The 25,017-nt window shown below is 36.3% G+C and overlaps 2 protein-coding genes across 2 annotated transcripts; both read right to left on the bottom strand.

The window, feature by feature from the left end:
- Positions 1–455: 455 nt before the first annotated feature.
- On the bottom strand, positions 456–6,910 carry LOC110699299 (GDP-Man:Man(3)GlcNAc(2)-PP-Dol alpha-1,2-mannosyltransferase-like). The gene is made up of 7 exons (XM_021876803.1): positions 6,411–6,910; positions 3,006–3,292; positions 2,533–2,719; positions 2,044–2,112; positions 1,737–1,930; positions 1,118–1,227; positions 456–1,023 (listed from the first exon to the last, which is right to left on the bottom strand). Exons 1-7 carry the CDS (start codon positions 6,699–6,701, stop codon positions 782–784), a joined length of 1,380 nt encoding a protein of 459 aa, XP_021732495.1. The 5' UTR covers positions 6,702–6,910; the 3' UTR covers positions 456–781.
- A 1,018-nt stretch (positions 6,911–7,928) lies between these two features.
- LOC110699297 (clathrin heavy chain 1-like) lies at positions 7,929–24,142 on the bottom strand. Its single transcript, XM_021876801.1, has 31 exons — positions 23,900–24,142; positions 23,689–23,777; positions 23,200–23,404; positions 21,021–21,109; positions 20,826–20,904; positions 20,581–20,708; positions 19,053–19,151; positions 18,864–18,972; positions 18,002–18,081; positions 17,660–17,887; positions 17,502–17,567; positions 17,170–17,286; positions 16,338–16,535; positions 16,126–16,242; positions 15,931–15,990; positions 15,693–15,779; positions 15,409–15,492; positions 15,186–15,320; positions 15,030–15,092; positions 14,813–14,917; positions 13,423–13,535; positions 13,070–13,322; positions 12,820–12,956; positions 12,457–12,735; positions 11,376–12,378; positions 10,566–11,051; positions 10,274–10,444; positions 9,956–10,141; positions 9,043–9,165; positions 8,698–8,808; positions 7,929–8,465 (listed from the first exon to the last, which is right to left on the bottom strand). The coding sequence occupies exons 2-31, from the start codon at positions 23,737–23,739 to the stop codon at positions 8,295–8,297; spliced, it is 5,133 nt and encodes a 1,710-aa protein (XP_021732493.1). The 5' UTR covers positions 23,740–23,777; positions 23,900–24,142; the 3' UTR covers positions 7,929–8,294.
- Between the last annotated feature and the right edge of the window lie 875 nt (positions 24,143–25,017).

Below are 25,017 nucleotides of genomic sequence, written 5' to 3'. Positions count from 1 at the left end.
CCCAAGGTAAAAACGCCATCCTGTTTGGCGTTTTACCCTGGAAGCTTAGTTTGGTAAATAATTTTGCCACGCGTCTAGTTTGGGAAATTGTTTCCCTTAGAGACTTACTTTGGGAAATTTTCCACCCTTTTTGCAGTTGCTAACTTCAACTTAAATCTTGTTAGATTCATCTTGATACAACTTTTTTAAAAAATTTCTATTTAGAAATATATATATATATCAATGATTAAACGCTGGCAACATAAAATTTCACAGAGTACAAGTTAAAGATATTTATGAAATGGAGGAAGCATGTGCTGTTTTTTTTTTTTTTTTTTTTTTTTGTTTTTTTTTTGGGAAGAAAATTATCTCATCCTCTCCCAATGTTCTAGTAAAATGAAATGAGTCAAATGACCATATGCTGAAGTGACCCAAACTCAAGTTTCTAAGTTCAGCTTCTTTCATTTATCTTTTCATTTTTTTTTTTCCTTTTGAAAACAATAAAGCCACACTCACAATAACGCAGTAATCTGTAATCGTGATCAATACTCTTGGTTCATGGCTGTGCCAATTCATGTAAAGCGTTCAACCATAAAAACTAGACATGTAACCAAATCAAAACTTGCTAACAACACTTGGTAATGAGATATAAAAACATATTCTGTAAGACAAATCTGCTGTCCCCTATATAACTCAAGATTAGACTAATTTCACCAACTATGAAGTGCTTACTCCTCTATCTGAATCTGTGTTAGGTAGAAGAAACAAAAACTCATATGCGTGGTTCATTAATTTTGTTTACTCAGGAAGTTTGGCATAAAATTGGTCGAATAGAGGCTTTGAAATCCTCGTAAAACCTCTGCTCTGAAAATCTGCCTGCTCGCTTCCTTGCTGCGGCAGCCATCTCAAGTCTTTTTGTCTCTGGCATTGACAAAACTTCCAAAACAGCTTCTGCATACTCATCCTCAGATTGTGCAAGAAATCCTGTTTTATGTCCATCTTCTTCCAACACAATGTCCATCTTTGGACCAGCTGAATTGTGGGCTGGGTAGATGAAGTAATTCAATAGTAATTATGCATTAGATGTTTTCTCGCACTTTCAAAATTAAATAGAGCTACTGTTCCTTATATTGCTTACCAATTGGAACTGCACCGGCAGCCATAAATTCCACGACGCTTATGCCAAAATGCTCATCAGTCATGGTATGGATCCCAGCAATGGCAGCTCCCAAAAGCTTCACCAAATCCCTACACATTCAGTCAGACGTAAGCCAAGTAACAATCATTCATCACTTGTGATGTCACAGCATGAACTAGCTAAATTGATCCAGCACCAATAAGCACTCAAATGGAGCATATAACAGGAACATTTTAGAAGCCAAGGGGAAAGATAAGGGGGTGCTTTTGAGAGTTTGAGGAAAAGTTAATCAGTATCCACATTTATATTTTCTACAACTGTCATAAACGAGTAGTTACTCTCCTCAAGAGATGGACTCAATTATTTACCAATATACTCTGTATTAGCAATTTATTGGCCTAAGTTGAAGTGCCAAAGTATCCATAATGACAAACACAACTTTGTAATGACAGCCCAACGCAACTATAAGGGTACTTGAGTGAAATGCAGACTCCATGTAGCGTGGCTTATGAGTTACGACCCATACCCTGCCTACAAAGGTGACATAGCACAAAAGCTTAAGAACCATGACAAAAATAAGGATTGCTGACTTTTTAACTTAGTTACTTAAACTGCATACTTGTATAGGATATTTTTGTGGAATTCCACATCATTCTCCACCTTCAGCTTAACAGCCATCTCTTTCAGCTTTTGTAGTCTATCTTCATCTGCCTCATTGCGACAACTACCCACGAGCTGGAGCTTAGGCTTAGGCAAGCCTGCATCCAACTTACTAATGGCTTTTGCAAATGCCTGGAGTTGAAGAGGATGTGCCTGAGACAAGCACAAGAAAAATCTTAATAAGAGCTATAATGGGCATCAAAGGCCTGAAGATGTCAACCACAGCAACAATACCTTGCGTCAGAATTATACATAGAAATGCCCACCTTCTCAGGACGAAATTGAGCCACTGATATTATAGCCGGCACATCTGTGGGTCTTTCCAGAGGCAAAGCCTGATTGAGGTAAAGATTGGTGTAAGAATAAGATGAAATCAAAGAATACTAAAAAACATGAAAGATAATTGGTAATCAGCTAGCCAGCAAAAAATATTTCATGTAGTAGCAGGAACCTTTGGAAAGTAATGTAAAAATGGTTTTCAGTAAATATAACGCCAGCTAGTCAAATCAAAAGTAAAAGAACCTACAAAAGTGTAAGCAGGTAATAGTAGTAATTTTTTCATTCTCTTTAATAAGACCAGATTATGCTGTTTGCCTTCTGCTTTTCGCTTTCTCAAGCTACTTCAGAATGGTTAACTTGATTATACTGTTTGCCTTCTGCTTTTCGCTTTCTCAAGCTACTAAAGAATGGTTAACTTGTAGTTAGATAAATCATCAAAAAATAACGGGCTGACTAGAGAATTTCATTTCAGTTACCTGCAGGCCCGAAGTATCACAAGGTGGATAGACCCTCTTAGTACGCTCAGGAATTCTCCAAAGTTTCACAATATGTGATTGAGTCCAGGATGAATTCACCATGACTGTGAGAGCATATGAGCCAACAAGCCCATACAACCAGCTGAAGATTGAATAGTAAATTATCTTGCACCGTGATAGCCAAACACTGCCACAGAACGAGCAATTGAGGATATCAACATAAGTGTAAAGGAGCTTCAGAGTTCATATGGAACCTCCTATTTTACTAGTAACTAACTAGATTTCAAAAGTACGCAGTCTTTATGAAGTGCTGCAAACAAGCATCCTACAATGGAGATGTTAGTAAAAATACCGCAAAGCGCAAACATAAAGGGTCTCCGAAAAACAACTCTTTCATGCACTGTTTCCTTTGGCAAATCTTTATTGAGACTGAAAATACATTGAAAATACAAATCAAATGCAGGAAATCCAACCTTTTGGCAATTAAGTCCTCATTATTATACAAAGCACTCCTTGCACGAACCCGAGAGATCATATCTGAACTGATGGTTGGATAATGAGTATAGCTGATAACTTTGCAGCCAAAAAGCCTAGCCAGTGGGTATGTAAAAGCATAACCACTAGTATCAAAATAATACATAGGTGTGAACTTGCACAGAGCTTCCCAAGAGAGGTAGACTGAACCAAGACTCTGACCAATCATAGTGAAGCGAGGATATGTTGTCTCCTCAATCCACTTCCTTTTGTTTAGATGCACCACCTAATACACCAAGCCACAACTAATTCAGGAATGATGAACACTACCAATGACTTCTACGTTCTAAGACTTCTAACTACTATGAGGCCACAAAGAGAGCAAGATATCCAAAAGAATTAGCCAATAAAAGATATTTTAGTCAGGTTGGATCTTTACGATTTAATACCCTCAGTTTGGTAAACCATAATGCTAAAAAATGGAAAGACAGTGACAAACTAATTAATGGCAGTGAGTAGTATAATCAAAGCGACAACCCGGAATAATGCAGATGGATTGCAACTGTTACAGCTTGAACTAATCATCTCAGTTCAATGCAGTCATTGCATGGCATAGCAGTGGATACTCGCTCCCTAGATGGACTACTAGAGAGCAATCAACCACATGAAACCTATCACATTTCATAACTTTATTACACCAGTCATATTCCATAGTGATTGCATTTCAGTCAAGCCAATACAGAAAATAGTGAAGGTATAAGCAAGAAAACAAACTCCAACAATAATTTTTACATCCCATGAGATAACATGAATCAGTTCCTAAAACAAATCTCATAATAAACTCTCAAAATCAGAAATCACGCAAAACCTTACAAAAACCACAGAACAACAGAATTGAAAATCACGCAGTTACACAGCTTACAATTGCAATGCACTAGTGATAAGTGGCATTTATGCCACTATTTAGGCCTCAATTCCATGTCATTTCCCTACGCTTGTCGCTTGTTTAAGCCTATTTCGCTCGGTTTTCCCCGTTTTTCCAATCATTATGCTAATTCCTTCGTAATCCCCTCTTATTTGCCTATTTGTACTACTTTTGGGATATTTCTTATGTTTTGTAGGCCGAAAAGGTGGAAGTCGAGAGAAGAGGGAAGTTCGGGAAGCCGTTCACGAGCCTCGAGAAGTCAAGCGCTATGGAGCCATGTAAGAGGCCTTTAAAAGGGCTCTCTAGGCCTCAAAAGACCTCCCCAAGTTTTCTCTGGAGATGCCTTGGAGAGGACCAAGAGAGGGCGCGGCCCAATAACCCGCGGGCGCGGCGAAGGGAATAGTGAAAATCCGTAAGTTCGCAGCAGACAGACCCTTGCTTACTCTTTCGGCCATAACTTTTGATCTACACATCGGATTGAAGCGATTCAAATTGCGTTGAAAACTAGACTTGAAGGGCTTTCCAACGGTAGGTCGCACGCCCCAAGAAGCCTTCTAGAACAGAAGTTATGGATGTCTGAATCTGCACGACACTGCCAGGATGCACAGCTACCGCGGGTGCGGCTTTCTGGGTCTTTTTCAACGGATTTTCTTCTTTCTCTTCTTGTAATTTAAATAGCATGACCTTCTTTAGACTTGGGGGGGAGTTTTTTGGGTCTTCCCTCCTCCTTGAGGGGATGAAACCCCTTTGCTTTCTCCATCATTTCACCACTTAGATTAGGGCTTAGATTTAGTTTTAATCTTTGTTTTGTAATTTAGTTTAAGAGTAGTTTAGAGAGAGAAAGTGAAGAGCTTCAATGGTGGATTGAGGAGGTTGAAGATGCAAAATGTGACATTGTTTTGGATTCCTTTTCAATACTTCAATGAGCATTCTAAACTCTATCTCAGTTTTATTGCTTTCTTTGCTTATTGCTTTCTTTGGTTTATTGAATGTTAGAGTAGTTGATTATTTCAATAGTTCCTCTTTGTTGCTTTTCCCTTGTTCTTCAATGTTCTTGTTCTTAGTTTCTTCATTATTCTTCTTTATTGGTTAATTTTAGTTGTTCATTTTAGTTTAGTTTGTGTAAGTTTCATTGTCTCGTTGATTTAGTCATGTTAGTTTAGTTTCCTAGCTAGGGTTAGGGATGATTGTTGATTAATGTGCAAAATGAACACTTTATTGATGGTTTGATGGGGATTGTTGGTGTATTGAACTAAGAATGAAGGGCTTAATGCTTGGTGTCTTTTTAGCCAATCGATATCATGATTTAATCGCTATTATGCTAGTTGTGCGAGAGTGAGCTAGTTTAATAGAAGAATTTCGTTGCTTGGTTGACCACGACCTCATAGGCGGGGTTGAGAGTCTAATGGCCTAGTGTGTGCGAGAGTGACCTAGGTTGTTAGGCAATTCTCCAATTTCATCTACTTGACCGATTAGATAATCAATAGTGTTTGTTTGCGTTTGATTAGTGCTAGTATATCGGTGTGTATGGTTATTTCTTGATGATTTGGAAGTGCTCATTGAGGTGTGTTAATGCTTGCTTTCACTTTGGCTAATTGAATGCATGATTTAATTGCTACCCTATTTAGTTGCTTGGAAAAGAGCTATTTAGGTAGAAGAGAACCCCTTGAGTTGATCACGAGCCTTTGGTCGGGATTTGGTGTTTAATTGTATAGCGTGCTCAGGAGAGACCAAGATGATTAAGAGTTGCCCCTTGCATTTTATTGCGAATGTCCATGCTTATTGCTATGCTTGTGCTCGTCACATTAATTATGCTTGATTCCCCTTTCCTAGTGACTTTATTTCTTAGGTTCTAATTCCGTAGTTAGTTAGCTATCATCTTTTGTTTTAATCCACCCCTCATATCTCCTTTGACCTAGCTTAGTTGGTGGTAGTGTTGACGATAGTTTAGCCGTCTCTGCGGATCGACCCTTTACTTACCATTAGACTTGTCTAGTGTAGGTTTAGGTATAAAAATATTGTTTGATAGAGGGATAATTAGTCCAACGACCTAATCTAATCCGCTCTCACCAACTAGCACAACCAAAAACTTCAAAATTCCACTACAATTCAGGCAAATAAAAGTGTAATTGATACTTGGATCATATTTCGTCTAAATCATTGCCCTTGTAAAAGGACCAAAAACATCAACATCAGTATCAACATAACAGTGTAGATTGTCTATACAATTCTGGCAAATCAAAACTAGCCAAGTAATTGCAGATTGTACCCACAACCCGTGATCAAATCTCGTCTACATCAATACATCACTACCCTAATTGCTTAAAGAGCACCACAAGCAAATCCCCAAAATATCACCAATAATCAACCAAACAACACAAACCCAATTCAAAACAAAAACAATCAATTGATAAAAATGTAACAAAAGCTAAAAAAACCCAATTAAAAAAAAAGAATTTCCAGATAATAGTGAACAAACCTTAGGTGGGTTAACCAAATGAACCCCAAAACGATCAGTGGCTCGAGCCATAAGACTCTGAGGTGAAGCATCATGATCACCCGTGTAAATTACGCAATCAAGGTCTGATCTTTCATCTTGAATGGCTTTAACTGCGCACCATAACACTCTCTCTCCTCCACCTCCATCGTTGGTGTATGGATGGAAAAACCCAACTGCATTTTTCCTGTTTTTTCTTCCGTTTATCACACCTATTGGAAATTTCAGGAAAATTGATAGTAAAGTTGAGATTAATAGGTAGATTATCTTCATTATTTTGATTTAATTAAATTGTTGCCCAATTATTTCATAAGAGAAATTTGGGGAGTTGATTTTTGGAAGGAAAGAGGGGAAACAAAGACAACAGTGGGTAGATGGTGAGAAGAAAAGTGAAATGGATTTACCCGCTTTTTCTCACTTCTTAGATCCGGGCGATTCTACGGACTCTTTTGCAAAGAATATTATTTCTCAGAATAAAATACAATACTCCGTATATGGGAACTTTAATACGGAGTACTTTTTTTTTTTTTTTTTTTTGTGAAGCACAATACGGAGTACTTTGTAATTAGGCTTTGTTTTCTCAAGAAGTTGAGGGATTAAATCCCACTAGTGTCACTTTGGGGTGAGAATTCCCTTACCTTTTCCCTTCATTTCTAAAGTGCCTTCTCCTTACCAACAAAAAAAAAATCGTGCTTATTTCATACGGTCCTTCTCTTAACCACAAAAACATAAACTTTGGTCTACAATCCTAGAGTTGTAACTAAGTATGGTTTTAGTTCTGCAAATTTCATCAATTTAGCTCTACAAAATTTAATAGATTTTGATGATTCATGTACTCTTTTGTTTTGAAAGTGCGGATTTTTTAATTCATCAATTTTATTTATGAACTAGCAATTTAAATGACACAAATAGTAAAATTAGTTTGCCTCGTCACATAAGATTTCAAGTTAATTTCCTTCTTATATAGAATTCACTTACATGGTTAGCAGAACTTGCTATTTGCTACAGAGTATTTGAATGTGTCACCAATTGTTGATAAACATTTCTCCTCATTTTGCAAAGCTTCTCGTTTAAAAATGGTCAAGTCTCTTGCTACAACAACCATTAGAGATGTTTTGATCTACAACAATTTCTCACTTAAGCAATTAATATTTAATGGAAAGTGGAAATAAGTACAGAGATGGTACTTATTAAAGAGAATTCAAAAATCAAAATTAGGTCCAGACCAATCACAACCTTTTTTAGGCTCCAACGAAACCAAATTGAAACCCGAAAGAAATTAATCTTCAATTTCGGAATGATCAGATCTACTTTGCCAGTTCAACGCGGATTTGATCAGCCCTAATATATGCACTCTCTTTGTCTTTCTTTCATGTGAGTTGGGGAAGTTTAACAAACAGTAAAGAATCCATTAAATAAGTACGAAGTACCTCGTATGACCATACAAAACTACTACTCCGTAAATCAAAAGGGCAAACACTTTGGAGAAAAATATTGCTCTAGATGGAATCAATTAATAAATTGAACTGAGAAATTAGTGGAAAAAATTTAATACGGCCGTTCAAAATCAATTTGAAACTCAAAACGGACTTCAGATGGCTTACAAGCAGCGGCAGCCAAAAAGAATAAGCTTGTGTCAAAAGAATGAAGATACAAAAATGTACATCAACCATATATCACCTAAAAAGAATGCAAAAATTCAACATTATTCTCAGATTGACCTTTCATTGTCCAGTTCGAGTATAGCACATAAGAAAGAGTTGAAGCTTCCGTCAGAATAATTAGCACAGCAAAATTTCAAACTGCAGCTCAGCAGCATGATGAGAAGCAAGTTCAGGATAGAACGAATTCCCCGAACTATGCAAACTAATAGCTTCCCATAGGTGGCATTCCATAAGCTGGCATAGGAGGCATTCCCATACCGCCCATTCCTCCCATAGGGGGAGGAGGTCCATAACCTCCCATTCCTCCCATAGGTACAGAGCCTGGCATGGGAGGAGCAGGCAAAGCAAGAGGCAGCAACTGAGCATACATATTCTGCATCGAAGGTATTGATTAGTTTCTATGCCGAAATGGAAAAAGTGTAAAAGGATAGTGTCTGTGCACAAGACAGAGAGATGCAAAGATAATGATATCAGAGCAATTCTTTAAAGACTAGTTTAGGACGTGTGAAAAGGGAGTTCAGCAGCCAATTATATGTGGACATTAGGAAATAAGAAACGCGAAAGTTGGAAAATATAATAGAAACATAAAGACCATAGGTAGCTACCTGTTGAGCAATTACGTCCTTCTCGTCCTGCTCTTTAGCCTTTACTTCCTTCTGGGCTTCAATTTTGTCCTTGATAAGTTCATCAACCTTGCCTGTGTACTCACGGATAAACTGCAAGAGAGACCAGATATGAAAATTTTACTTCTAATGCAAAATGCGGCAGTACAAACTGTGCTCTAAAATGTTCTGAACTCGTTATAATTTGTGTATTCAATGACCAATAATCAGTCTCACAATCCCAGCAACCAAGTATCCAGTATAACAGGAAGTAGGAACTGGCAAACTTGTACTAAAAAAAAAAACCCACTTCCAATCCTTTCCTACAATGAGAACCACATTTGTTACCTGCAATAAGTATGGGAATGCAAAATCGATCATATTGTTCATCCAGGCAAGCTCAAGGGCAACATCTGGCCGTATCACATCATAACAAACAAAGAGGCATGCAGCAAAGCACTCGTTCTTCCCCTGCAAAAGTAAATTCAATGAAAGTTAGCCCCAAAAAAGATGGTACTTGCCAGTTTACAAAAGATGACAATCCCCATATTATAGATTAAATAGGCCTCATCTGACACAACAGCTAGGTTTTTACAGTTAGCAAACTCCAAATAGGTTCAGATATGTACATAGCATTACGTCTAACCAGTTGAGACTAATATCAGCCTATCAGGTAGTCATGAGCACATGGACTTTTAAAACATCAATTACTCCAAGAGAAACCAGGGTATTTCATAAGTATCTTGAAAACTGAAGAATTGTTACAAAATAATAAACATCATATTTACAGCTTTTTCAACGTATTCTGTGTTCCATTATGTACCCCCCCCCCAACAAAAAGAAAAAATAAAAACGTTAGCATTACAAGGCCTTGTTCTTTTCACCTTAAAAGAATAATAATCGGTAAAAAAATAATTTAAGTTGAGCAAAAAGAAAAAAAATTCTGTTCAGTAAAAATAAGTTTTAAATCTATGAAAATCAATTACTTCAAAGAACAAAATAACGATTGGTACAAATAAATCTTAATCGGTAAAATTAATATAAGTCCAACAAAATTATTTTAATTTCAGTAAAACAATTTAAATTCAGCAAAAATAATTTAAGGCTTTGATTGATTGATTGAAAAATAATTTAAATTTGTATGTACTAAATGATGAGAACAAGGCCTATAATGCCAAATTGGAGCCATGTGGAGAATCTTTCTAACTAACCCATGCCAAAAACGCAGGCCTTTATTGAAAGACAAGGAAAAAAGATGTACCTCCTGTATGAAATAAACCAGCAACTCCTCTGCCAGTTCGCGGTCACCCGATTGTGAACATGTTTCCATCGCATCTCTATAATGTTTATCTTTCTTAGACAGTGCAATAGATTGCTTCCATCGACCTGCCTTCTTATAGATATAAGCAGCAACACGTCTCATCTCAAGAAGCTCATGTTTCTCAATCTGTCATCAACATTACTATGTAAGTATGAGAGAAATCGTATGCCCCTCTTTATCAACGTATGTCAAATGAAGAAAACATCAAAGCTGCCACCATAATAAAAGCAAAAAAAAAAAGGAGTTAGATGCAGTCACCTTTTGTGCAAGTCCTATCTGATCAAAGTTATCATGTAAATCAATTGACTCTCGCAATCTATCATAGTCTTCCTCCTCAACATATATTTCATTCAGGGCCTCATTTACAGCGGAGACATTATTGCTCTGGACAGCAATCATGTATGGCTTCACGAGATACAGGTTACCCGCCTGCAAAACAAGAGATTTTAAGTGAAAAGATTGCAAAAAATAGATCGCCCTACTAATTCAGATAGCAATCATTTTGAGGCATTGAGGGCAATTTATTTATAAGAAAAGGAGAAATAACCACCTTTCTCATTATATCAACCACACGTGTATGGTCCAAACGAAGTGCCAACACATTAAGCATATCATTTATTAGATCAGGATGCTCCTGTAGGTAAAAGTGCACAGCTTTGTAGTACAGCTCTACACTGGCAACTTTAGCCACGACATCTTTGAACTGCATGTGATCCCAGGCCTCGGGAGAATGATTCATTACAGTCACAGCAGCATTATCAAATTCATCATATTGGATGTACAAATATGTGAGTTCTTTCCAGTGCTGCTGTTCATCGCATGCTCTGATAACCTTAGGAATGTTTAGACGAGTAGCGAACAACTTAATGTGCTCCATAAGCTTCTCAGAGCGATATCTAGCATAAAGTATTCCCAATTCAGTGAAGATGCCCATATGTGCACGTTCCAATCCCAGACCACTTTCCATCAAGGAGATTATCTCGTTGAAACAACCCCTGTTCTGATAATACTGACTGACCTCTTCCATGTCATCCACCTAAAATTTTGACACACGCATAAGACAATATCAAAGTATCAGTCTTCCACAAACAGATAATATATATATCGTTAGCCTAAACACAGCATATGAAGGTTAAAGCATAAGGAAGTAGCTTATATAAACTAGTGACATGCTTAAACGAAAAAAAAAAAAAAAGAATATAACCCTTCTCGGCATATCAGACATATTTTCAGGCATGTAGACAGCCATTATCAAGCAGGTAAATTAATGTACAATTTAACAAAAACAGCCCCTCACCCCCGCACAAAAATATAAACAAATAGATAAATCATACTTCCATAATTATTTATTTCCAAGTACCTGTATAATGATGTTGAGACCACAAATCTGAGCTAATCTGAACTCTTCAGCATCAACACAAGCAAAACAAACTTCCTTCCAAGTCTTTGCGCTATTAGCTTTCCGTGCTGCATCAACAGCACTTTGGAATTGCTTAAGCCTCACTAGGGTAACAGCTAGCTTCGCCCAGTTAGAGATAAAAGCATATATTATCTTTGCAGCTTCATATAAAGCTTCATCAAATAAGCGATCACCAACATTTTGGAGGTTGGCAACATTTGGCATGAGAATGAATTCCTCAATGTCACTCAACCTATCGATCTTGGCATAAGCATATATGAGTTCACTATCCACCCTAGGCTCCTTTGTTTGCTGCCTAACCATAAGAAGATACTTCACCAGATCATGGTAGACATCTGCATCTTCAGAAGCACGGATCACATCCAAAAATTGAGTGGAATCCTCTGCACGTATAAATGACTCTATTGCATCACTGACCAATCCTGCTCTTAACTGAGCCTTTGCAACTTGGCTCCAAACAGCATCTTCTTCAACCCGGAATGCAAACTCCACAGCCCGGTCAATGCTTTCAATATTATCCAACAGTACATTAACCGCCTGCACATTCAGATTAAATTTCTTGAAAATTGCAAATGCTTCTTCATAAAGTTGGGCCTCAACAGCCACTTCTCCAACTGCAGGTCCATCAAAATTATCCAGCCTGTTGACATAATCCATGACTCTAGATGAATCTGCTTTAATGGCTGTCAAAATGAGGAGATTTTGCAGATTTGAATTCCCACTGAAAGCAGAGTTCTGTAGAACAATCTTTTCAAGAAGTTCAATTAATTCATGAGGAAGATCAGCTGTCATAAAAGCTTTGACTGCAGCAGAAACTTGTTCTGGACTCTTGCTTTCAGGCAAAGCAGTGGACACAACTTGATCAATGATCTGCCTCCTATACTCGTTCTCAGGATTAAGGACTTTCTCCCAAAGATCACCATCCATTCTTTCAACAACATATCTGGAATAGAAGGATAAATCAATAAGCACCTTTCAATAATTACATCACAATTATAAAAATGCTTAGGTATTAACCAACCTTGCTTGTAGCTTGAACAAAGAATTCTTATTTGTGACATTGATAAGCTCATCGTCACATTGTCCTCTCCTATAAGCAACTACTGCAAGGGTGGGGTCACGCTTCTCACAATATTTACCCACAACACGTGAATCATAGTATGGGTTAGTTGTGAGAAAGTGCTCTGGGTTATTGTTACTCTCAATGATAATTTTTCCCAGAGCATTGTGCACATGCACATCTTGGCTTCCTTCACTAACAAGATGCTCAAGAAATTGAGTGAGCAAGCGAAGTCGATTCCTGAAATATAAAAAGAAAAAATTGACAAAGCAGATCAAGAAAAAAGAGAACAAGAAGTAAGATCATGCATCACATTGTCAGCACCTCTTCTCACATTCCTCCACTAGTGGCTCAACTGGAAGAAGAGAGCGAACAGAGAGTATCAGACCCTTGATAAAATCTTCAGGGCATTCATCATCAAGAAGCTGCCCAACAACTAGTGGAGCATTTCCCGGATTAACCTAACACATCCAGATGAGTCCTTGTCAGCAATATTATAATACAGAATCAACATTCAAGGATCTAAACTATACATGCTCCAACAGAAAGCAACAGATCTATATGGAGTCCATACCTTCTGAACATAGCCTTCTATATAACGAAGCATGTTGTTTACATATAGGTAGTGTGTGAGATCTGGAACATAGCCAAAACGATCACAGACATTAATCAGAGGACGTGCATCAGGAAGTTTAGCTTCCATCAAGAAATTTTTCGTCTTCTCAGCATCATAAAAGTTGGATTCTCTAGTCACTCTTTCTACTTCTTTCAACTGTCCGGTTTTGGCAGCTGATTCGATATATTTAAAGTGAATTTCAGAATCCTCACTGCACAGAAAAATAAACAGAGAAGACAATTGGAATAAGATAATAACAATGAAAATTTTATAAACAGAGTCAAACAGGCCTTCATCTTGTTGAATATTACCTGGAGCTCAGATATGATCCAAGGAAAAAGTATAGCCCTTCATATGACTTGAATTGCTCAAACAGCTTAATGCATGAATCTACTCCTAACTGCTCACTATACTCCTTAGCAGCCTGCAAATATCAAACAACATAAACATCCAATTAAGTGGCAGTATACCTAATTGTTAGCTTACTAATAATACTGGTGAAAGCAATAACTAGATTTTGACATGACATGCACAAGTTAAAGGAAAAATGATACGTTCAATGACAGTCTGTTATCTCTATAAATGTATACAGATAAATTAAATTAGTACTTAAGATCAAAATAACATAATACAAAACATATCTGGAGCTTAATTACCTTAATTCATCATATGAAATTGATATTGATAGATTATGAACATTGATTATGTAAAAATGTACCTTAATTCATCATATGAAATTGATATTATTACATATTATTTTAAAAGAAAATTTACAAAAATACTACCATTATATTCTTCTGAAATTTTAGCAATTATTATGAATGAAGGTAATTTTTTTTGTCAAAGATCAACCTCAAAAAATCGAAAAAAAAAGTTTTAATTTTTTTTTTAAATTCCTTTATTTTAATATAAGTTGGACACATGGTAAGAATAATTATCCAATGTAACATCCATAATTTTCTAATAGTAAGTTATATACATAAATCATACCCCCTCCATACAAATCCATCTCAACACTTTCCATTGTGTGGTGTCCTAAGTTATATTCATGAATCAAGGTATTAGTTACCTTCAATTTAATTTCTAATATCATTTGGATACATAACAATAATAATTATCTAGTGTAACATTCAAAATTTTCTCATAGTAAGTTACATTCATAAATCATACCCCTGCATGGCTGCATCCATATCCATCTCAACACTTTCCATTTTGTGGTATCCTAAAATCTTCATCATACTTTCTTTTCCTATTTCTCTCTCCATCCTATCAAACTTTCAACCTCTCTTTTACAATACAGTTTTATCTCTATCTAACCACTTTCAATGTTGTATTCCACACTAACTATTCTTAAATATTGTGCCAAGAGTGATGATGAATTAGGAAGGAGCAATTATATCTAATTCAATTTCCATAATTCTACAAAATATACTAGTTTATTAAAGCAACAGCAGTAATCAAACCGCCCTAAAATAATAGACCACTTTTGACTTCTGTGGTCCAATCTCATTAGCCTTTAGTCATTGCCTATATCCATGATATGAGCTCGAATATTGAACACGTACAAAAATTTAAGACACAAGGACATGATCCTATATTTGGATTATGGACTCAAGTCAAGAGGCATAACATCTGCATTTGTATAAATAAAAAATACTTCATATTTGCTTAGAAGTCAATAGAGAGCAATTGTGAGAATACCTGAACAATAATCTGAAGGTTGCCCCTGAGATTAACAAGTAAAAGGTCCTTCATGCACTCCAATGCCCACTCACGTGAAAGAGTCCCAAAGAACTCAACAAGTGCCTGCACATGTCCAAATCATTAACAACATGCCAATCAAATCAAATAAAAAAAAATTTAAAAAAAAAAAAAAAAAAAAAAAAAAAAAAAAAAAAAAAACTGGATAAAATTAAACCTGTGGTTCTATTGCATGAGTGTTCACGATAACACGTTTTATGTCTGGTAAATCAGTATAATGCTGCAAAAATTATTGAAATATATATGTCAGTAAGGGACCTCAGTTCAAAGCGATGAAAAGGATCAACAAGAAAAGAATTTGAAGACCAATTACCCTTAGAGCTTGGATGTACAAACCAGCTTTCTCACAAAGCTGAGCAACTCTAGAACGATCATAATGACTAAACATTCCATTAGCCAAAATGGCATCAGCCACATTAGGGAAGGTAACAAGATTGATTTCCAAAACCTGCATACATCCACAAGAAAAAATGCTCAAGTATTGCTGATGATTATAAAGATACCTCTACCATACATAAAATCAGTTGATGTCACACCTTAGTTTGCAAAAAACCATGTTCAGGCAAATTTGGCTTTAAAACATCTAGCAGAAATGCGGTTGCTTCCCGTATCAAGTTCCTCTGAGATACACAAAGAGAGAGAAAATAGATTCACACATTGATCTTTGACAAACAAACACAACAGTCACAGAATATCACTTTCTTTAAATGAAATAGTGAGATGGTAATAGGTATACAATTCTCAGCTCAAACTTTTAACAGGTTCCACGCGAAGATATAACAAAAACTAGCAACAGTGTAAAGAAGGAAAACATCCACACCTGAAGAAAAAGATCAGTTACTGTGTTATAATCAACAGGACACCCTCCCTCCATTTGGGACATCATCAACGCAAAATTGACAGCACCCTGTAATGAGCATTAGACAAATAAGCACAGATTACAACATATTCTTCTATAGACCTATTACACAGTTAATGGAAATAAAGTATATCACAGCTTCTTTTTTTTCTCTCTTTTTAAATGGAAAAAAAAAAAAGCAAGAAGTCAGAAAACATACCTGAGGATCTGTTCGAAGAATGGTTTGAAGGAGGAACAAGTAATCTGGTGTGTAACCGACCTACATTAACAGAAAAATGTAAAACTACTACAGCACATATAATAGTGAGAGTACAGAAACAAAAGCTAATAGAGCTAACTTATAGCATAACAACATACAGAAATAGAATATAGTAAAATGAAGATCTATCTTTACCTGCTTAGAATAAATCAGAATTTTATCAAACTCCCTACGCTCAGCAAAGGCAGCAACAACCTTCGGAGTTGCTCTAGCTTTAATATATATTTTCAAGGCAAGGTCTGTGTCAACAGTCTGCAAAATCAAAAGGTGTACGGAACATCAAATAACAGTCAACAGTCACAAGCAAATGAATTAAAAAGATAGCCATAAAATAACTGTCTATATACCTTCACTAGATCTCCAAGTTCCTCAGTACACTCCAATTTGTCCTCTGCTAGCCAATTCTCCAGCAGATTTTTCTTGTTCTGATTCACAACAAGGCGGGATAGTTCCAAAGATTCAAATGCATTGAGCTTTCCTCTAGTTAAAAGTGTCCCAAAGTATTGCAACAGAGGCGGTGTCAGCCCTGATTGAACAGGAACACTCTGCAATAACAAACCACCAGAAAATGAAATTCTGCTTTACAGCAAACCAATACACAAAATGGCTTCATGCCTTCATGGCCTTCATCCATAACAATCATTTATATAGTTTTTCACATTTTGTGGAGTACAGCTCATTTGAAAAGAAATTGAGCATAATGAAGCCCTCTGTTTTAGACAATATGAGATGTAGCAGTGTCCAGAGATCCAATGCATCTAAAACTTGCCCCCTAGATCCATAGGTTTCTGATTTCTACTATTATGAAGCATGAAAGATAAAATCTTCCACGATAACATTAAGATATAATTGACATGATTTTCAAGGAGTAAGAGAACTCATAACTAAATTATATGCGACGGTGGCTACTTGTGTTTAACTCTAAGCTCATTATAACTGATGTGTCCCATAAAAGTGTATGAATATAAATAATAACTGGACCAAAACAAATGAAAGAGGAGGAGAGACGAAAGGTGGAATCTGAAGCAATACCAACTAAATAAGAACTGCAATTGTCCATTCATATGCTAATAAACAACAACCAATGCTAAAAGGCACAACTCACCACCAGATGAAGCCAAACAGCACATATGATAAAAAGCATCAAGATGACATGAAAAATATGCACATGGGGGAAACCTGAAATTTTGCAACAGTGTCAGGAGTACGCAGGATCCCTTGCGGGGATTCAGCAGCAAGCTCTGCAGCTTCCTTATACTTAGTTTGGGAGAATAACTCTTGGAAACGCTGGACAACCTGAAATAAGTACAAGATGGCAGTTTAGCAAATTAACAATCATCCAAATAGCAACAGGAAAAGTGCGTAATATAAATATGATTTTTTTTTTTTTTTTTTATCCTTTAGGCAGATTATTTATCAGTTAATCCAAGTCAGCCAACACCAGATTCATAACTATAATAAAGCATGACCTCACATCAAAGAAACCACTGGGAAAATAAAATTCAACATACCAGATTTTCTGCACCAGGGAGATTACCCCTTTTGGCAAGATTAACAGCAAGCTCCAAATTGTTCAACTGCAACAACCAGATACATAAAGGTTATATTACTCCATAGCAGCTCAGTAATTTTTTCCAAATCTAGAAAAGAATTTTTTTTATAAACACACCTGCCCGCTGACAAAAGGAACAATAGTAGCCTCGTTGACAGTGGCAAGAAGAACCTGGCCCCTTCGATTGATGGCATAGAAACCTCCAGCTGATGCAGCTTCTGATGTCAAAAAAATTGGATCTGGACTGATTCGATTCCGGTAAACAGCACTAGCAGTCTCAAGGTCATACACAAATAGCAGCCCAAGTTTGGTAACAACATAAATTAAACCATACTTTTGGGACATCTGCACAAACAATAAAGTAATTTAACCAACAAAGAGTGGTGGGAAATAGTAACTAAAGACGCAGCATGTACTTTAATGTGCCTGCACAAAATGAGAATATAATCTAGGAACTACCTGCATAGCAACTGGAAAATCATCAGCAAAATCAGGAGGGAAGAATAGATCAGCTTGTTTCTTTGTAAAGCCTGGCTTTCCTGTCAATGTAACACTATGTCAAAACAGATGAAACACACTACACACCGTACTCATACCAAAGGCATGGGAAATACAACTGATTACATGCACTGATGCACAGATGCACTAATGACTTGCGTCCAAATTATTTCAGGAAATAATGATGACATTAACAGAGAACAACTATATAAGATTTTACTAGGTTAGAACCCGTGCGATGCACGTTTTGTATAAAATTATTTTTATACTTTGTAACTTTAAAAAAAAATGGATAAATAAAAATAAGAATTATGCACCTTGTACAAAAAATATTTGTAATTATATAGTTTTAGATTTTCAACAAAATTATGATACAATACCTGTTGAACGTCGCCTAATACATATTTCATCGTAGGAGTCCATTTATTAGTGTGCTATTTACAATTGTTTTATTTTTTAAAGATAAATTGATAGGTTGTAGTTGTAATGTAGAAGCTTCTAATATTCAAATTTCAAAATTGTTAAATATGGTAGCTCCCAAAAAAAAAAAAAAAAAAAAAAAAAAAGATGACATCATCCTTGCATTTAGGCTGGAAAAAAATTATTATTTGAGTGACATGTGGACAGTAATGACGTCAGCAACGTTTTGTTTTAGTAATAGTTAATAGATTTCTGGTAAGCAGTAATATATTAAATGAAATGTAATAGTAATGAACTGGATTTGGCATAAAGATACTAGCAAGAAAAAAATCCATATCACAACACAAACAAGCTCACAAAGAAAGGAATTGGGGGATAAGAACCCAAAAAAAAAAGTACAAACCTGGCTGGGCACCAAGTTCTATGATATGCAACTTTGAAGTAACCTGGCCAGCATTCATGGACTTCGTAGCAAACACAATAAGAGTAGAAGGGTTCTCATTGCCAGGGACCTATGAACAATATGGGAGTCTTAGAGAATTTTGAATGCAAAATAGATATCCAAGAAAGTCAAAAAGGGGAAATATCACACTTTATATGAGGCAAATGATGCAGCATGAGCTTCAAGAGCTTGACTGCGCTGCTGATCCAGAGAATAGAGCTGCATACTTCCTTTCACAAGTTGAGGTCTCTATAATTCAGGAATAGATTTTATCAGAAAACTATGATGACAGAGATAAAGCTCTCCATAATTTGATAAATTAATGCAGACAAGAAATTCAAACACACCATTGCCAATCCTTAACTCAACATAACTATACCAAAAGAAGAGAACAAACAAAACCAGTGCACAACAGCTACTTGACAGTTGACATGAAAACCCATTGAGACAGATTAGCAAATTCAATTTAGTTTGTACAGAACTCAAAACATAGGAAAGAACAGTAGACTGTGTAAATCCATGACCTGAAAAACCGACTACCAGACGCTCAGTCCAAATCAAGTATTTAACATAGTTTTAAGTTGATAAACACAAAATTTTAGTGTACATTAAATCATCCAACACATAGAAAGATGACGGAAATACTTATCTATAAGCTAAACAGAGCTTCATGTTTTCTCTCAATGATTTACAAGTACGGAAAAAGTAGAATCTGATCCCTAAGATACAAGAGTCTGCTATTCATTTCAAAATGGATTTCAACACTTAAAACAGCTTATCCTCACAGGGTACAACAATTTAGTAATTACACTATTACAAGCGCATTTACAATACATGATATTGAAGTTTCAGATTACAAACTAAGAACAAGGGATGATGATGTGGGGTTTTAGGATAATATTAACCTATTGCAATTTTAAGAGAGAGGATGAGTATAAGGCTGGAACCAAATCATGTTGGGTGAGGCCACTTGATACGCCAACGGCCCAACAAAAGGCACAGCACAGAAAGGCCATTTTGTCAGACCATATTTGGCACAGCATGTGGACCATGACTGAAAGGATCTGAATCAAACCATCTATTAGATTGGGGATTTTCAGAAATCGTATGCTACATACTACTAAGGCCCTGCTCACTTCACCTTATTTTTGCTGAGCTTAAATTATTTTTACTGAACTGAAATTATTTTTGCTGAACTTAAATTATTTTTACTAAACTGAAATTAATTTTACTGAACTGGAATTATTTTTCCTGATTTTTTGTTATATTTCTTCTTTAAAGTTACTGATTTTTACTGAACTGAAATTATTTTTACTGAACTGAACTTATTTTTACTCAACTGAAATTATTTTTGCTGGAGTGAAATTATTTTTACTAATATGAAATTATTTAACTGAATATTATTTTTTAAAAGTGAAGTGAATAGGGCCTAAGATATATGGGCCGACTGCCAATCCACCTAGAAAATCCAGAATCATGTAATCTCTTTAAACACGGCCAAGACACAGCACAAAACAAGATTGCATCAGCAAGGCAGTGCCCTCACCGTGCCAGAGCTGGGCCATCCTTCTGGCACTGCCCAATACCAGCTTTGGTTGATACTCACAAGCATTCAAAAATCAGCAATCAGCAGAAATGCAATATTTGTGCATCAGAAATGACCAGATGAGTTTCTTACCTCAGGGGAACCAGGTGCAATACCAATCAAGACCAACCACTTTTCAGATGGGTCACATTTATAGTTGATTATTTGATTGTTTGCTAAGTTAGCAGTCCTTTCAAACATTTTTACAGGTTGAGAATCCCCTGCATTTCAAAAGTCACAATAAGGTTGTTAAAAGGACAAGATAAACCACAACAGCAGTGCACATGTTTGCTAGGAAAGCAAGGGTAAGGAGATCCAACAAGCAAACTACAGCCCACCTTCAATTGACCAATGATAAACAGACGTCTGTGTCACGAGTCCAAGCATTTTTGCAGAAATCCACTTCCAAAAGACAACCTACACAAAAGCAAAGATTATGGATCCAATGAAGCAATGGATAGAATTAAAAGGGAAATGCAGTATAGCCCGATATAACCAAGCATTACTCCTTAAATATGGTTTTAGAAATTTACCTGCTCAGGCATTTGGTGTGATTTCACCTTCGTTTTTGTTTCAATATTAAATATCTGCAAGTGGTCTTGAGTGGTACCAGGAAGTAGAGCTACACAAAAAGCCATAAAAAATCATAAGAGGCATTATTTCCATTGCAGAACAGTTGATGAGATATTTCATCATCCATCAAAGGTGATCAAACAGCTATTAGCCCAGCTCATTTGGCTACATAAAATTTTTGAAGTAAGGCATTTTAAACTTCTTGTTTCTCAATATTAGTCAACTATAATTGCCATATTAAGACCAAAATCATGAGCTAATTGTTGTATTAGCTTCTGTAAATTACAGATAAGACCAAATTAAGACCCGGACATGCTTTGAAGTCTTCGCAACAGTTCCCAAACCTTGCCACAGACTCGTTGAAAAAAAATAACTCAAACTAAAATCATTAGGTATCTTTGTTCAAATATCAAAAAGCACCACATTATACTCATGGAGAACATAAATCCCCATGCCTTCATATCTTTGTTCCTCGTCTCATTCATTACTTCCTCAGTCACCTCATAATAGCAATTTCCAGCACTCAAAAACTCCTTTTCATAGATTCACAAAGACTATCCAAGAAACTTATTTCGGTTACCATTGAAGCACGGAGGTAAAAACATAACCACTTTTGAGATCAAATTTACACTTCAGCATTGACTGTACAATTGAGTCCTCATATGGAAATGTCACATATCAATATCCTTGAATCAACTCTTCAAATCATCAGTTAGCTCAGTTTTTACACTCAAATATACCTTAATCAAAGAAGAATCCTAAAAATAAACTTGAAGATTTCGTTAATAAGACCATTAAAGCACATAGCCACATGTTCCTGACTATAAAGAATCTCTTATTTATAGCCAATCCTTCATATACACCACTCATAATTCATATTAAGCCAAAGTCTTTCAGTTTGCAGGTATGACAGTATGAGATGTTGGTCTTCCTAAGCTTCCAAAAATAATGAAGCAGTCTTATTATCACAAGATGGCTAAAAAAATCCATTTGGTATAACTAAATGAGAAAATTGGAAATCAAATATGGGATGACTAGAATATATATATATATATATGAAAAAAAAAAAAAAAAAAACTATGCTATAGGGAATGGTTAAAACTTTAAAGCTTGAAGTATCTGGCAAAGGTACATCTCCATGTACCACATTTCCCAATTATACAAAAAACAAAACCATATTACTTAGTCACAGTTGAAGTATCAACATCATAGACTCATAGAGCATGGGTTTGAAACTGTTTAATTCACAAAATCAAATAGCCAAGTAATAAGCCACTAAAGGGTCTCACCTATCTCAATTCTCTAAACGAACTTGCATTTAGAGTTCACGCACCATATGTCTATACTACTACCTTGGTCCCTCCAATTATCTTCCACTCAACCATTTTGGCTCATCTCATTTTATTATTATATATCAATAGAAGGATAAACTCCTCCCCAGTCCCCAACACATGTAAACTTGGGCTCCACTTTCACTTTTCTTTCCCTCAATTAGATCAACCGTTTCTCGGGAATTACTACACAATCTCTTACTACTATTTCTTTCTCCATCTAATTCCAACATTTTTCAATCATGTCTAAGTAGTTTCTAATGGCCTACCCTCGACTAGATTTCATAAAACATGTGCCAAATCTTAAGTGGACAATATGAAATGCAAGGAGTACTTTGCCCCACCCCTGTCTAATGAGTTGGCCAGTAGGTCTCTTCTAGAATATAAATACAATAAAATAGATGAACTTTAATGACAAATCAAAACTCTCATGATAATCATCCTCATAGCAACAAGAAAAACCATCAATACAAATTATGAGGTACATATACACATGCATCTTGGAATAATATTTTATATTCTTTGACGTGTCATTCTTGGTTACGGTTAACATCAAGGATAAGATAGTTCAACGTATAACTTAGTACATTTAGAAAGTGGGGCAATGACCTAAAATTTCAAACCATATTAGAAAAAGGAAAAATGTATAGTTTAAAGGAGTGAGCATCATCATGGATCTATCCTTTTTAAATTTCAGTCCCCACGAAAAATCAACAATAATAGATGAAGAATAGCTAGGTGACCACCAAACAAATATACTTGCTATAAATAATGCAAAATTGCATAAATAATTAACTATCTCCCCTACCTTTCAAAGCAAGGATTCGAGTATTCGGATTCATGAGAGCAGAATCCGCGGTGATAGGCCTTCTTAAAGGTTGCATCGGCATGCTCATATCAACAATGACAACACTATTTTGCGGAGATGTTTCCCGCACACATATATACTTCTCTGATTCCATGGTCACATTGTTAAATGTGATGAATTGTTGATTAATTCCAATGCTAGGCAACTGCATCGACGAAACAACATGATTACCACTTCGATCAATCCTCTCATTTCAAATTACAACAAAATCAATCTCGCTGATCCATAATTTGCAGTCTAAAACTCGCATTTCATCAAATCGTCAAATTACACATTCATAAAATAACATTCAATTCAGATCCAGCTAATTTTTCAAAATGTATAAGTATTACTCAATCCAAACTTCACAAAATCATCAAATCACCAAAAATTACAGCATGAAATCAAAATCAAAGCATGGATCCGAATATAATTTGAGAAAAAACTAACCGTGAAAACTTCCTTCATCACGATCGGCGCATTCGCCGCCGCCGCCGCCATTTTTACGAGATCGAAATGTCGAAAAAATTCAAAAGATTCTGCAAAAAAAAAAAAAAAAAAAAAAAAAAAGGAAAAATGTTGATTTGAATGTGGAAAATTGAATTGAATTAGAGAGAGAAAGCGTTGAAAGTCAAGTAGAAGAGTTGATCGCAGGCCTTACTTGCCAAAAAGAGGAGAGAGAAAGCTTAACGAAGATCAACAATGGCGATTCAAATTCGACTTGGCAAATCTGAAGAGTTTTACGAAGGGAGAGAAGTGAAGAGGAGAAATGGAAAAAAAAAAATTGAGAGATCGTGTTAAAATGTGCTTCGTTAGTGCAAGTGCGCTATATTTCGTTAAAAAAATTCCTTTTTTTTCTTTTTTATTTAAAATATTTTTGCTTTCTCATTTTTATTTTATTACATTATTTATTTTCTTTTTTGGGCTGAGATCTAAGCACTGGAGATGAAGGTACTCATAGCCCAACGGGCCTATGTATAGACTTAATTCCATTTTTGCATATTTTTTTCATTTTTTTTCAAAATAAAAAGTAATATTATGTTTGGTAGAGAAAAATAAAAGAAAAGGAAGAAAACAAAAACGGAGGGATACACCTAGGGATGTCACTGGGGCGGGTCTAGTAGGAGACCCGCCCCATCCCCGCCCCGATGGGGCGGGGATGGGTCTAGCTTTGGCGGGTCGCGGGGCGGGGATGGGTCTAAAATCCATACCCGCCATGGGTGATGGGGCGGGGATGGTTGTTATGTAATACCCGCCCCGCCCAGACCCGCCCCATACCCGCCCCGCCCCGCCCCGCCTGACCCACCCCGTACCCGCCCCGCCTGACCCACTCCATACCCGACCCATACCCGCTTTATACCCACCCCATACCCGCATAAGACCCGACTAGCCATAGCATAATACGATTAAAAAAAAATAATTACTACACCTAATGAAATCTAACCCAGTAACCCACTTACCCAATACCCACCCTCATTCAGTCATTCACTCATTCTCAAAACAAAAACCCTAGCCTCACTGCCTCACTCTCTCCTCTCACAGTCTCACTGCCTCACTGTCTCAAGCGCTGAATCTCTTCCTCAAGCCTCAAACCCCTCTCTTCGATCCTTCTTCTTCAACCTCGTGGTCCTCGTCTGCAATCAAATCTCTTCGATCCTTCTTCTTCAACCTCGATCTTGCAAGGCTGCAACTCATTCAATTTAGGTAAACGTTTTCGCATTATTATCTTTGAATTTTCTTAATTCAATATGTTCAATTAAGAATTTCTTAATTGGGTTT

Source organism: Chenopodium quinoa, unplaced genomic scaffold, assembly GCF_001683475.1.
Source record: "Chenopodium quinoa cultivar QQ74 unplaced genomic scaffold, ASM168347v1, whole genome shotgun sequence".
NCBI classification, from domain to species: Eukaryota; Viridiplantae; Streptophyta; class Magnoliopsida; order Caryophyllales; family Amaranthaceae; genus Chenopodium; species Chenopodium quinoa.
Note: the sequence above shows the minus strand (reverse complement) of the source record. Positions and strands in the feature narration are given on the sequence as shown.